This window comes from Dermacentor andersoni, chromosome 9 (genome assembly GCF_023375885.2).
Source record: "Dermacentor andersoni chromosome 9, qqDerAnde1_hic_scaffold, whole genome shotgun sequence".
Lineage (NCBI taxonomy): Eukaryota > Metazoa > Arthropoda > Arachnida > Ixodida > Ixodidae > Dermacentor > Dermacentor andersoni.
This window is the reverse complement of record NC_092822.1, coordinates 67,620,506-67,635,856: the sequence shown is the minus strand read 5'-3', so window position 1 is coordinate 67,635,856 and position 15,351 is coordinate 67,620,506. Positions and strand designations below refer to the sequence as shown.

The 15,351-nt window shown below is 44.6% G+C and overlaps 1 protein-coding gene across 1 annotated transcript; it reads right to left on the bottom strand.

Moving 5' to 3' along the window:
- Positions 1–5,284: 5,284 nt before the first annotated feature.
- On the bottom strand, positions 5,285–14,154 carry LOC126528610 (uncharacterized). Its single transcript, XM_050176460.3, has 4 exons — positions 13,937–14,154; positions 9,086–9,261; positions 8,251–8,462; positions 5,285–5,599 (listed from the first exon to the last, which is right to left on the bottom strand). The coding sequence occupies exons 1-4, from the start codon at positions 14,016–14,018 to the stop codon at positions 5,320–5,322; spliced, it is 750 nt and encodes a 249-aa protein (XP_050032417.2). The 5' UTR covers positions 14,019–14,154; the 3' UTR covers positions 5,285–5,319.
- Between the last annotated feature and the right edge of the window lie 1,197 nt (positions 14,155–15,351).

Sequence of the window (15,351 nt, the reverse complement as noted above, 5' to 3'; positions counted from 1 at the left end):
AATCGGTGTACAATGGATGCAGTATTAGACATTGTCACATGCGTCGAACATGAACGAATTTGCGGAAATGTGACAGTAGCAGTATTCTTAGACATTCAAAGAGCATTCGACACTGCAAGTCACATACACGTCCTTGCTGGTATGTTAGAGCTTGGCCTACACGGTCGAACGCTGCGATGGGTATCAAATTTCTTGAAACATAGAAAAATATTTATGGAAACAATTGAAGGAGAAAGTAATTATCACATCATCACGCAGGGCGTTCCGCAGAGCAGTGTTCTCAGTCCGTTTTTATTCAACTGTGTCATGGCAGCCTTGCCACAAAAACTCCCGTCTGGTCTACAGTATTCTCTGTACGCAGATGACATCTGCATATGGGCCTCTGGATCTCATATACAAGACATTCAAACAACGCTACAAGAGGATGTTGATAGTATCGACACCTTTTTAAAAAGAAGAGGCATGAGTATTTCATACGCAAAGACAGCCGTACTTACTTTCACTAGACGACAGCTAAATAATTTCCAACTTACACTTAATGGGCAAAGTTTGATGTTTGTGAAAGAGCATAAATTTCTGGGAGTTATTCTTGACCGCCAGCTAACATGGGCATCTCACGTCCGCACAATTGAAAAGCAGACCAATGCAGTAATAAACGTACTTCGGCGACTCGCTGGCACGACGTGGGGGGGATCAGTCTCTTTGCTACTACAAGTTCATGACGCACTCATAAAACAAAAAACTGCTTACTCGGCCCCTATTCTCCATGGTTTATCGCAAGCTGCTGAGGAACGTCTTCAACGTTTACTAGCAAGGGGGCTACGAGCGTGTCTTGGGGTTCCGCAGGCTACCTCGAGTTCTTTAGTAATTGCTGAAGCTCGTCAGCCCCCATTTCCAGTCATACGAACGGTTGAAACAAGCCGACATATTTATCGCATCTTAACCCAACACGAGAATCATCCATTAAACCTCGCGCTCACCCAAAGAAACAAAAGCAACATCCCCGATGTTGTTCGAGAACATAAAGCATTATTACCAAGATTTGAATTATGCGAAGTGGATGTTAGTTACCCTCCCTGGATGTTAACATGCCCTAAAATAGAATTATCGGTTGACGGGATTATATCAAAGAGAGACATGTTCATAGTAGCCGCCCAGCAACTGGCACTCTTCCAAATTTACTCCTTATATCCCCAGTACATCCACGTTTGTACAGATGGTTCGTGTCATAAAAATTCCTCGACTTCAGCATTCATCATTCCACATTTAGCGCTAGAGCAAACATTTAAATTATCCCGAGAGATATCTTCCACAATGGCAGAACCATTTGCAATCCTGTGTGCTTTGCGTTTCATAACGTCAGAAAAACATTCGCAAAAATGGGTTATCTTTAGCGATTCGCAAGCCGCTCTCACATTACTGCAGAGCAATAAGAAAAATTCTTTGAACACTTCGCTATTGTATGAGACGCTCAAAGAACTTACAAAAGCAAGCGCAATGAACCAAGTAATTGCATTTCAGTGGATACCTGGGCACTGCAATATTCCTGGTAATATTGCAGCGGACGCAGCTGCGAATCGAGCGCACAATAACGCAGAGACAACCAATCTTCCCCTATTGCGTAGTGAAGTCCGTCTGATCCTGAGACAGATTTCTTGTCCCCTCAGCGAAACTACCTGGTTTGACCAGCAAACTAAAAACTCGGAGTTATACTCTATAGACCCATGTATAAACTTATCAATGCCGGAAAGTCTAAGAGACAACAGAAAATTTGAAACATTGGTACACCGGCTGCGTCTTGATACTGCATTTACGAAACACTTCTCGTACAGGATAAAACGTATCTCTTGTCCGCAGTGTTCTTGTGGCCATCCAGACGAAGATGTGCATCATCTTCTTCTCGAATGCACGAAATACGATACACAAAGAACGTACTGCAAGCTAATTTGTTTATATTAGACAGAAGACCATTCACTCTTAAAAAGATACTTGGCCCATGGCCAACTGCGGGCCTTCAAAAGAGAGCACTTCTTAATCTGAAAAAGTTTTTAGAGGACACCAACATTTTGGGAAAATATTAAGTATCAGATGATCCGAATACGCTAAATGAGTTACATAAACGTTGTTCGTGGTTCATAATTGGTTTATGGGGTGATCGCATCTTTTACGCAATATGTATAATTCTGTTCTGTACTTGCAGTGTATTACATGTGTTGTGTGTTTTGGCTGTTCAAAACATCTGACTTTATATATGCGTACGTGGACTGAACTAGTGCACAGAACTTTGCGACTCATGTACTGCTGGACTGTATATTTTTTATTGATCCGGTGTTCTACTGAGTATTATATTTTGTGCCGCTATTCTTCCTTTGTACGCAAATTTGTTTCGTTTGCCAAGTGACAAGGAGTAGCCGGTGCCACCATAAAGACGCCAACCTCTCCTAACATTCACTTCAATAAAAAAAAAAGAGATTAGTAAGAAGCGATTGGAAAATTGGTGGAATAAAAGTAGGAAAACGACAAAAAACGAAGATGTAGAAAAGTTTGCAAGAGGGGATCAGAAAATTTGGTTGTGGGAGTCCATAGCGTTTTTCTTCTTTTTTTTTTTTATCGGCAATGAACGGGAGGGTCAAGCTGCCCGCTCAACCCATATTGAGGAGCACCACGTCCCAGTTCCACTTCTTAGAACTGACACAGCACGGAAGCTCGGCCTGCTTGCTCGGCGGTACACCACGTCGCAATGGGATGCGCCACATTTAAGAAATGCGCGACTGTACTCACTTGATCCCACATTAAGTCTTCGAGCACCATCACAGCTTCGCCGTAGAGACGCCGCGCTTTTATATCGACTGTGGTTGGGCGTTGCTTTTACCAAAGCCTATGCATTCCGCACAGGGATGACCGACACCGCAACCTGTGACCACTGCGGCCATGAAGAATCGATTGACCATATCTTGTGCGCCTGTCCGCAGTACAGTCGACAGAGAGAATGCCTTCGCCACGAACTTGACTAGCTGGACGACCAACCGCTATCGGAAAAAAGAACTTTACACCATCGAAAGGACCTACCGTCACAGAAGAAGGCCGTGCAAGCATTATTGCGCTTTTTTGCGATCTACCGGCCTTTATGAACGTCTTTAACTGGAACGCCTCTTGTGTGTGTGTGCCTCCATGTGTGCGTGTTTTTTTAACGTCTTGCTCTCTGTCCTCTTTCTAACCCGTATCTCCCATCTCCAGTCTAGGGTATCAAACCGGAGACGGATATCTGGTTAACCTCCCTGCCTTTCTTCTTTATCTCTCTCGCTCTTTTTTTTTTATTTTTAACCTAGGTAGGACATTAGGCAGTATAATAGCAAGACCTTGGTGGCGCAACCCAACGCTCCGTTTCAAAGGGGACGCTCATAACATCCATCCATCCATCCGTTAGAATCGCTGGAAGTGGCTCAAGTGGCGCGCGGAATCCGTACAGTGGCGCATCTCTGAGTGCTTTGCCCAAGGAAGCCATTTACGGTAGTTCTACTACAAAAAGGACTGCGGCGCAGTCCGTCGGCTAAAGGAGTCGTTGCGGTTTAGTGACGCTCCTCGACGATTACAGCAACAAAGAGCGTCTATAGAAATGATACTCTGACTTCAACACTGCTTTTGCCATACTACGACACTATGATCACAAATCTCTCAGGAGCGTCGTTGCATGACCCCTGAGATTGTGCGGTGCGCGCTCTCTTGAAGGCCATGGTTCTTGATATCCAGTGATCGATCTACTTGATAGGTACGATAGGTACGTAGTGCTGCCCTCCACTCCGAAATAGTATCCCTGTATATGCACCCAAAGGTAGTTTGGAAGCATTTAGAGGGACACGACTCGGAGTAGTCGAGGAGGCCGCGTCTCGAGTCGAAGAGCATTTTCGAATATGGGTGTCATGCTTTCAAACTTCGTCACATGTTTCAACTCTGTCGACTGCCTTGTTTGCAGATTTTACACCATCTGACCTTCTTCAGCAACGTATAATGTGGAGTAGAAATAATATAAGAGTCGGTCGGTCGGTCCGTCGGTTGGTCGGTCGGTCATGTCCTGACTCAACCACCCTTCAGCCTGCAAATCTGCAACTTTTCATCATTCTTTGTTGTCATTTGTTGACAATGTTGTCAATGTAAGCGTATTGCCGAGCCCTAGGCCAACTCCTGGAAAGCAACCGCTAGCTTTGTTTTCCAATTCCGCCGCGCCGCTGTGGCGACGGACTCCTATAGCTGATAAAATCGTGTAAATTGTGCGTCAATTGTGCTTGCTGCTGAAGTGTTTTCGTAACTAATGCAACAGCAAAAGGAAAGAACTTTTACTGCGGGAAAGAAACGAAAGTGTTTTGCCTTTTCCTTACCTCCCTTTGAAACTACGCAGGTTTCGTCCTAGACGGCGAGACAGCCGACGGCTGCTCAGCTCCACTGGCCTAGTGGCTCAGTTGTCAGTACTGCTAAGTGGCGTGCGCATTGTCCTTGGCTTTGGTGACAATTTCCGCTCTCACTGGAAGAGCGACCGGGGACAGGAATTGGCGCTGATTGTAGGCCCGACGTACACTTTGACGCGATTTGACGATGTCCATTGACAAGCTGAAAGACTAGCCCCGGCTAGGCTATTAGCTATAATAAAGGAATTACGCGATTGAAAGCGTACTTCTTTTGCATTGAAGATATTTAGGTAGTGCTTCTTGCTTCACTGCTTATTTCCGCAGAAAAGGGAGCCGCGAACCAGCACATTCGTAGCGGTAGCACCGGTGCGCGATAGCATGCAGGTCTGAAAGAGCTCGTTCGCATTCGGCGCCGAAACATGCCGGCAACTCGGTAGCGCGAAAGGGCACGTTTCCTTGGAACTCGCGCCTTTGTATCGGCGCTGAAATTCCGACCCCTATAAACACGGACGAAAGAATAAGATAAATTTATTCGCTTTAAAGCGCGCTACCGCCTCTGATCGTGTGCCGTGACAATATTGACGGCACCGGCGCTGAAATTCCGACCCCTATAAACACGGACGAAAGAATAAGATAAATTTATTCGCTTTAAAGCGCGCTACTGCCTCTGATCGTGTGCCGTGACAATATTGACGGCACCGTGTTCACCAGGACGGGCTGGCGTAATTGAAGAACAAGGACAAAAACGTTATTAAAGATCGATTTAAAACGCGCTAGTGCCTCTGATCGTGTGCGATGACAATATCGACGCCACCGTGTTCGCCAGGACGCGATAACGCCGCGCCCCACCTTCAGAAAACGTAATTACAGAACAAGGACCGTGCCCGCGCAGCAATGCTTTATTGCGACAATCAAGCTAGACACCGGCCAGCAAGTTGACGCCCGCCTTCAGCGACTGCCACTTGGAGCCGAGGAGTCTGTGGAACACGTCTCCGACGGCCCCCACGACCTTGTCGCGGAAGAAGCTCGCCACTTTCGCGTACACTCCTCGGCCGGCTCGCGCGGCGCCCGCAACTGCTGTGCCGGAGGAGCGGTCGATCTCGCCCAGTGCTGAGCGCGCCTGGTTTTCGTCTCGGATATCGCCGGAGTCGACGGCACCGACGAAGCCACGGAACCTCTGCTGGGCTTCTTGATTCCTGCGAGCATCGTTTTATAATCGGTGCCCACAATCGCCCCGGCGAGACGCTCGACCACTCGGCGAGAGTACGGAGGGACGACACACGTCAGGGCCTCATGAAACACGAGAACTACTGACTTAAAATTCTCGATTTTCTTCGTTTTCTGCGCGAAATCACCTAAAGTCCATGGCCTCGAAACTAAAAAAAAAAGAGTAATGGCGAACCTCAGAGCACCCTTAATAATTTACATATGCTTCAGCTCTTCCCCTGCTTCACCTCGACCTGATATTGCACAACCTCCGCGATGGGCCCACATTTTTTGTCCATGGGCGCGGACACGAAAAATGCCGACCACCGCGTCCGTGGGCAAAAAATGTGGACCGATCCCGGAGGCTGTGCAATAACAGGCCGAGGTGAAGCAGGCTTCAAGCACTCAACATGGTAAAGTACATACATTCTTTGGAGTCACACATACAACATACAGGGCAGCATTCGTTTCAATACAGAACAAGCACAAAACAAGCATAAGAACCCTACAGTTGATGATAAGGCGCTCCTGATAACTATACGAAGCACGTAGTGCTCCCCGCATACGTTTCCCGGTAAAGAGTACTGTTGCGCAGGCTGCCGCGACGATGGCAGGTTGTTACGTGGGGAGTGACGTCCCTAGCCTTTCGTATGTAAAAGATGTAACCTAGCAACTAACTTCATTGTTGTTGCTGCATCGCTATGGGTAGCCAACGCATAGTTGGCATTCCCGAGGAACAGCGTGAATACGAGGAGTGGCAAAGAGAAAAGGAAATGACAATACGGCCAGCGGCGGGGTGCTGTCAAAATTACCATTACTCCTATTAATGTAAATTACCATCACTATCATTGCTACAAAGCAATAAAGCATAACATACCCCCCCTCAGCAGTTGTAATGGTGTTTTTCAACAGCTTCGTGTCCTGCACGTAATTTAAAAGAAGGTTTTTCGTCTTCTTTTAATTTACCTGCAGAACACGGATTTGGCCTCCACATGGTGACCTTAAGAGTTACTATTTGTAGTTGTGAGGCCTGTGTCTGATTTATGTGATTTATTTATTTTAAATGACGCTACGGTGGAGCAACTGCAAGGCTAATCCCACCAGTAGCCTACAACCACTCAACTCAACTCACTCAAGCTTCGCTGGTGGACATCCACTTTCGCAAGACCGGGCTGGAGATTCATTTTTTTTTTTTTTACTAACCAGATTTGATTTCGTTTCTCTGGAAGTGTATGATGACGCCATAACGCAGGACGTGGTCACATGGCAGCAGAACGTCCCTACGCTTTAGCTCTAGCTCCAGCTCGCTCGATCGCCTTAAGTAACCTGGCAAACAACCGAGCGAACCAGAGTGAGTGAATCTAAGCACAGCTTTGATGTTTACACATTAGTGGATCAACTTCCCAAACATGGCCCAATTGCAGTCTATTTGTGAAAGAAGATAAAAAAAGTTTATAGAAACCGCGCGATATGAGGCTAAATTGGTAGCATACTAACTAGGTTTCACAACGGGCACCACTTACGCCACTTTCCAGAGCTCTGCAATGTCCCCTGTGCTATATAAGTTGTTGAAGCAGACAAAAAGTTCTTTGTTTTTGCGGCTTGGGCAGGTTCGTGAGCAACTTATTACTGATGAGGTCAGGGCCCACTGCACAACATCGTCGTAGGCTACTGAGCACTGACTCCAGCTCCTTAAATGTGAAAGGGACGTCCATCGGAAGACGAGAAGTGGCATGGGGCCCTTGGCCTCAGTTGAACAGTGATATGAGTAGGCATTTGCAAAATCTTCTGCCAGGGCCGCAAGAGTACATCCGAGCTCCAAGGCGAAGGCTTCAAAAGGTCTTCCTGTGTGAGCCTCTCTAGCAAGCCTGACAATAATTCCCCACACTATTGTCATGGGGATACACATCGACAAGCTTACGCAGAATACCGCGCGCTGTTCCCTTCTTAGTTTTAATATGCCTACTCGTCGCGGCAACGAGGCAATTAAACGTCGTTTTCAGTGCCGGATCACCCGCTTTTCTCAACATCATAGGCTTCGCTCCTCGCCGCGGGCGACCCAGGGTTTCCGTAACTTTTAAGTCTGGAGCAGGGAAGTGATCCGGCAGCTTCATTAATTTGACAGCCGCCTTCTCGCTCTTCAGCGTCTCTACAAAGAAATCTCCGACGGGCCCATCAAGAACTTCTCGATAAGTACGCAACCGTGTAACAGAGGAGTACCTTCGTTCGCTCTTTTGGTATCCAGTAACGTTCGTAAATACGTGAAAGTGGTCACTGCCCACTCGATCTGAACTTCTGTCGTCGACGAAACTGTGACGTCTACTAATTGAATCGCGAGATCAATGACGCGTACAGGAAATAATTGGAAACCCGTGACTTCACACTGAAGTAGCGGCGTCAAGGTTCCCTGCGCTAAATTTAGAAGATGGAACTCTGACATTCATTTTATCTTCTAAATTTCAACCTATTTCCAGGACAAAATTAATCGAAATACTACATTCAAAGAATGCTTCATCAGTTTAAACTAAGTTATTGTGTGTCTCTTGAATGTCCCCTTAGTACCACTGTACATGCCGTGCCTTACGAAAGTAAACGAGCCTGTATCGGAGGTGCAATGCTAGGCATACGTGCCGCTGCTCACTTGGCGCGCAGTTCGGCGATGCGCTGGTCAAGCTCGTGGAGGCGCTTCTTCATCTCGATGCGCCTTAAGTGTGTCGCTCCATCAGTTCCGTCGACGCCGGACATCTCCCGTCGGATGGCGTCGCGGATGCCCGTCAGGTTGCGCTCCGTCTCCCTTCCCTCGTGAATCTTGGCCTCGATGCCCCTGATCAGGGGTGCCTCCCTTTGCATGATCTGTGACGTGTAAGTGCGAAGCCGTTGCTACGTTCACTGACCGACTAACTGAACGGCAACGCACACACGAGTGCGCTACGTGCCGATTAGTTGGAACAGGTTTATGAACGTATTACATATATATTAAATACGTGCACTAATCAAGCAAAGTAGAAATTGTTTAATCCGTTCTTTGTTCAAAACCTCAATTGACGCCTTTTTAATTTATATGTTATTATGTAACTAAGAATAAGAGGTCCCGCTGCAGTTTCTAACTGTGGGACCTCTTTCTGTAAACTTCTACTGAATATCTGCACCAGTAATGAACGAAGCATTGAACTTGAACTTGAACTTGAAAGCAAGCACGCTCGTGTGCCATCGTTTGGTGCCACGTTAGAGAGCCTTACGTAGTGAAAATTATTCCTAAGCTTCCCACTACGGTGTCCCTCCAACTGTGCGGTTTCGGGACTTTATAACCTTCACAGTTTATTATTATTTTCTTTGAAAGCAATGGGCAACATCATTCGCGAGAGCTGCATTGATATAAATAATTAAATATCATATTGTGGCTATCAGGTATCTCGATCATCTTCGTTGTGCGCAAAGTTGTTAAAATGTCAATTGTTAAAAAAAAAGAGACTTGCATTTATTCTAGGGTCGCCAGTGTTCCCACTCGCGATTGAGTTTTGTCGCGTTTCATCGCCAGATCTTTCTTTGTCGCTTTCGTTCTCGCTTATATCGTAGGCGGAACGCTGCCCTGGGTCGCTTGCTGCAGTCTCTGCCGGCTCCTCGATGTTTTGCTTGCTTTGTTCTGGCTCATCTGCACGGGAAAAAAGGAGGAAAGAGCGGTGTCAATAAACTGTAGCTTCATTTGTATTATTTTTATTAGAAAACACCGCACGGGCCTCATGCGGACCATTGAATAAAGGAGAGGGGGAGGGGGACATATAAGAAAGAAAAATGGGAACAATGACTCAACCGCAAGACAAGCAAATTATAAAGTAAGTACGGCAGTGCGTCGAGACATGAAAACCGCACAAATTGTGTATAAAACACAATTACACGTCAGGGTTACAAATGAAGGAACTAAGAAAAATATTCAGAGTACTCATTTGACATGCCCATTGCTGCTCGCGCATATAATGAAACATAGTATAAATGAATAACACGCCGTCTGCAAAGCAGAAAAAAGCCAGCATGACGTTGCATGGCATGGCGATACGTAGTTTATACGCAGCTTACAGCTTTGTTTCTTGTTTTTGTTTTTTCACAAGAACCATCTTGATAGAATGAATGGAGGTTGATGTAGCATTTGATATCATACGTGTGAGACAGTTCACTTTCAACAACAACTGGAGCAATATAAACCTGACCGGTACGTAGGTTAAATATTACTTCAAGGATGTACAATTGCTTACTTCTTACACACCAAATTCAACTAACTTCGAATATATTATTCGGAGTTTGTTTGGTCGTACGCTGGATTATATATAACGATAAGCTACGTCTATGAAAGCTGAAATCATGACGATGCCGCAGCATTGCGAAGGCTGCGATTACAGATAGAGTTTGGCTTTTTTATTCACCGTATTAGTATTACATAGTTTCCTATTAGAACAAATTTTCAGTGCTACAGGTTCCGTAAGTCCGACAGTTCATAGCAGTCATTTTCAAATACAGTCATTCGAAGCATGCAAGGACCACTTCTACTCAACTCAAACCCTGTACGGACCTTTACCAGAAGCGGTTGTCTGGTACTCTACTAAAGTACATTCGAGTTTTTTTTTTATCCAATAATGTTTAATAAACGCATGCATATTAAAGTTATTGTGCAGCCTGATTTGTGGTCTAAACGATACGTTATAACTATAATAACCATCCAGCAAAAGTGCGCATATCTGTTATTTTGATAACATATCACACGCTCTACCCAGCAGCTCTCTTAATATTGTATCTCTTATTACAAGAATCACAATGTCGCTTTTTGACGTACTTGCACCTCGAAAAGCGCGCAATTACTTTCAAAATGAAAATATACGGCATCATTTACCTGGCTTTGTGAGCGAAACAATGCCGCCTAGTAAAAACAGCACAGAAAACTACTCGACAAGTTTGTAGTGTAGATAAATCCTAACTCTTCCTTCTTGCATGGTTGAAACACCTGTCTATCCTCTATGGTTCTTCCACTGTGGTCGAAGTTGACAACAAATATGGCCGCCACCTATGTCTCGTGATTTACCGTAGTCTGCAGTTGGCCTTTAGCACTCTAGGGCGACGCTGTGGGCAACGTTAACTGACCAGAAAAGAAAGTCACTAAAACAACGCGAAGGCTCCAAAAAGACAAACTTATCGTTAAGGTTACTACTTTACTCGTTAAATTTAGCGACTTTCTCGCTAACTTACCAACACAGAATCAAACTACGGCATGCCCTGGCCTCCAGTGCAAAATATTGAGTTCCGCGTTTTCGCAGCAACGCAGCAACCGACCCGCCAGCATATCTTCCTGCCTCTCCCGTCGTCTATACTGTACACTGCGCAGCCTAAATTTACAAACAGAACATCTTTCTTGATGCACCTCCCCCGTTCCCCTCCGAGCACCGTGAAGTGCGAATTTATTTATTTATTTATTTATTTATTTATTTATTTATTTATTTATTTGCTCACTTACTCAGGTATTTACTTATTTATTTCGCAAACTGCAGCCCTAAGAGGGATATGGCAGTAGTGGGTGCAATAGAGGACTGACAAAGGACGAACATCAACACGAATGGTACAAAAACTGTTTTAATTTTTTGAAAATAAGAACAGGAAAGGTACGACAATTTTCCTAAAAATTTTTCACGTTCTAGTGTGTGTGTTTTTTTTCTGTGATTTCACAAAGGTAACTCGCTTATTATTTTTCTGTACTGTTACTGATCAAAAGATGTAACATGGGTTATTTCGTTAAGGGATGTATATCTTTTACTTTCCCCATGACTGCAGCTTTCGTGGAGTGCAAAAGAGTCGAATGCTAGGATGCGGTCGTAACAGATCGTAAATGCACAGATAAGCACACTTACGTATAACATACGAGATATGACATCCCCCTTGGCAAGACGTGTGGCGCTGAGACACCTGGCACTACGCGGCATATCCAAGTATTCATTCTTCGATTTTATATAGCCATGCTATGAGCGGGATCACTAGCCCTAATATTGCAGCTGTTATTTATTCAAAACGCAGTACCAATTGGCTCTCGCATACGAAATATTTCTACCTATTGTTGCTTGACTAGTGAAACTGCTCACGAACGTCAATCGAGGATAGTAAAGAAACGAACAAATCTCATTTCGCTCACCGTATTGATGCCGCATTTTTTCACTTTTAACCGTGTGGGGACCAATTATGTTAAAATTAGGGAAAGTCTGTCTAACCATAAAGAAAGACATTTAAAGTGAGATAATCTTCGTTTCTTCCGTTGAAATACATCTTGTGTAGTAAAAATAAAACTTTTCCGTGTTTTCTTTGTTTTTCCGCATTTATATTTTACGGTGTGGGTAACGGAACATGACGTAATAGAATCAACTGCAGAAATACGATCGTTAGGGGAAGGGAACGCACATTACCAGGTATCCAATTTCGAAGTTCAATCGTTCAGGGGTAAAAGCTGTATGTAAATGCATTATGCTTCGGTAGAAAGGTTACAAATTAAGCTCCGTAGTAGTAACTTCTGGTAAAAGTTTCTTAGCGAATGTTAAATGCACCCAGTCTTATAGGCGGGAGGAAGGATTACTTATATTATACAAGAATTTTAGGAAATCAATATCTTGGCATGCATATAGTGGAGTCAAGTTCAAGGAAAGAAGAGCAGCAGAGGGTGAGAAGTATCGGTAATATCTCTGACGTTTAAAAGGCACTGATCTTTTCTGAGTGGATTCGGTTTTACTATTATCACACTGGTTGAAAAGACACCAAACAACAAACCCGTAATGAAATCAGATGAGCGTTTTATACAACAGTAGCTTCGCATCATCAGGAGCAATAGAAAGCTTGCGCTATATATCTAAGTTTTTGAAGTGATTTACTAGTCACCGTATACAGGGTATTTCAGCGAACACTTCCAATATTTTTTTTTTCAAAATTACCTGTCGTAGATAGCACAATTGTAGTCCTTGAGCTGGTTTACTCGAAGAGGCGGACATTACTTGCAAAAAAAAATGAAATGTATATTCGACTAGTTCACAAAAATTCAGAAATTCAGATTTTAATGATTACTTTATGGCACATATTGCAATTCACAAATTCTAACGGGTGAGACTGCAAGGCAAATTCACTTGAAAAGAAATGTGTGGATCACCCCGTTTACGAGATATGCGCCTTCAAACTTGCGATGAAAAATGTACTGTCATTCCACTTAGTTCATTAACAAAACGTCTTTTTATGCATTGATGCACAAAAGTAACTGGAACGCCAATGCATTTCTTCGCAAAGTTCGGCAATTATTATCTCGAAACTGGTATCGTATTGACAATTCGTTCCAAGTGGATCCGCCTTGCTAACTCCCCTGCTAGAATTTGTAAATTACAATACGTGCCATAATGTAACTAGTTGAAAACTTAATTAGCGACTTTTGTTAACTAGTCGACTGCGCACTTTAATCTTTTGCGCAAGTAATTTCCGCCTCTTCGAGCATACCAGCTCATGGACTGTAATTGTGCTGCCAGAGGCAATTTTTAAAGAATGTTTGAAAGTGTTCGCTGAACACCCGGTATACGTGCTCTGAGCATGGTAGCGTATGTGTAAAAACAACACCAGTGTAGTTATGCTTATACACGCTAGTTAACGAGGAGTTGTTGAATGAATAGTCAAAATACAGCACGGATGAACTGGTACTAAAGCACATTACTACTGATTCAGTGAAATTATTTCTAATCTGCTATGTTTCGCATCAGGCGCAGAACATGCTGAATGAGTTGTCAAGCCTCTGTTGGTCTTCTGGTGACTTCATTGCATCACATAGTACGTAATCGTCTGCATATAGACGGACTTTAAAAGCTATATGTTATTGGCGAAATCAATAATGTAGATGATAAATGGTAACGGCCCGTGTGCTGGGCCCTGTGGGATACCGGACGATACGCTAGTGGTGAGCCAGTTCACAGAATTGGAAAAATTAAAGATAGCGTAATTTGAGTAATTGGTAAGGAAGCTAGAAATCCACTCTGACAGAAATTAGAGATCATGCTTTGCCCCCCCCCCCCCCCCCCCCCCCTCACACACACACCACCATCACCAGCAGTTAAGTTGATGGTGGGAGGCCCTGACCAACGTATGAGACTATACATATCGTAACGCCTTACTACGTACACATATCATGCAGTCTTGAGAGGGAAACTGCGTTTTCTTTTCTTTCTTATTTTTTCGATCAGTGCCCCTCCTTTAGAGTCGTAACATGTACGGTACGTTCGCACATCTCAAGCCATATTCAAAGCCTCCTCCATCCGCTAGTTGCTTACCAAATGACTGGCCCCGAGCAGCAGCCAATGCAGCCAATATTACCAGTAAGTGGAAACATCTTACTTTCCTGTGGGATACCATGGCTGGCAGCTTTTTCCCTCGAACGATGGTCGAGGCAGTTGTCTGCTCAGTTAGCGGTGACCCACGCAGGTGACTCCCTGTTTCCTTGCCTGGACCTCTGTGTAGGCACTATTTCCACCCGCGTACATTGTTTACACGTCTACGAACTTTTGTTCCTTCATTTCTTTCCAGGTTGACGGAAGGATCAAAGAGGCCGTGATTGGCTTGAATCGTGCCATGTGACACTCAATTAGCGCACTCGGCCGTGTCGATTATGCCGCCAGGCAGGAGCCCTTCTTGTGCGACACAGTGATTCATTAGCAAGTCGCCGCAATTTGTCCTTTTATAATCTGTGTCCCAACACCACGAAGGCGCCAAAGATAAAAGCAAACTTAAGCAGCTCGGCCTTCAAAAGCGCACCAGCTGCCCATGGCTATAGTGAGTGCGCACGAAAGCCTTCTCATTCGCCATCGCTGAATGGCGTGACATTATTCCGTGCCCAAGGGCCTTCCTCCGCATATTGGCGGGATAAAAATCAAAGGACGAAGAATATTGTCGATTTGTGCCACTCGAATGATTACTGAATGAGGGATGAGGGAAACGCAGAGGGAGGGGGGGGGGGGGGGGGGGCGATTGTCGTCAGTTGCAACCACACGAAGTCAGCTGTTGATGAAACCAAGAGAAGCATCGGGTAAATTATTTATCGATTTTATTTAGCGGAAGTGTAGAAAATTATAAGGTGAAGGGAAACGAAAGTGGACGAAAAGAAAGCCTGCTGCTGGTGAGAGCCGCACCCGCAACCTTCGCGTTCTTCTCCCGGCGTAACGGCAACTGAGTCTGAAGAGTTTTATCAGTCATTCAATACTTTAGGACTCTGGCTTTATATAATGTGTACTAAAAAGTCACACCCCAACGTATTGATTGAAGGTGGTGGGAGTTGTATGAGGGCATTAGACCTTGCGTCCCTGCTAAAGTTAGCCACACACAAAAAAAGATTTAAACAAATCATGTGCAATATACCATTTTAAGAACGACGGTGTTCGGTCGTCAGAAACACAGTAGGTCATACAGTTGTATCTTGTCCTGCGTTCTCTTTTTAAATCCTTTATTTCGTTGAGCAGCTTGACTAACGTTAATTGGTAGAGCTCGTAAAGCGGAATAGTGCATGTGGAGGGAACACAACAAACTCATATATTCCCTGTGAAGTTCTGCCAACAAAGAAAACGCCGAAGCCTCGCACATAAATTTTGTGCCTCAGGATCTGCCTCAGCTGTACGAGGCATAGCCTGACGGTTCTGACTACGCAACATCTAAAAAAATTGTTGTTTATAATTATTTTAAGAGTATATTAAAG

Coding starts and splice junctions, on each gene's coding strand:
- LOC126528610 (XM_050176460.3), bottom strand. CDS start 14,018: ATGGTATCCCACAGGAAAGTAAGATGTTTCCACTTACTGGTAATATTG. Junction 9,262..13,936: donor TGCTCGGGGCCAGTCATTTG/GTAAGCAACTAG, acceptor TTTCCCGTGCAG/ATGAGCCAGAACAAAGCAAG. Junction 8,463..9,085: donor CTGGCGACCCTAGAATAAAT/GCAAGTCTCTTT, acceptor TACACGTCACAG/ATCATGCAAAGGGAGGCACC.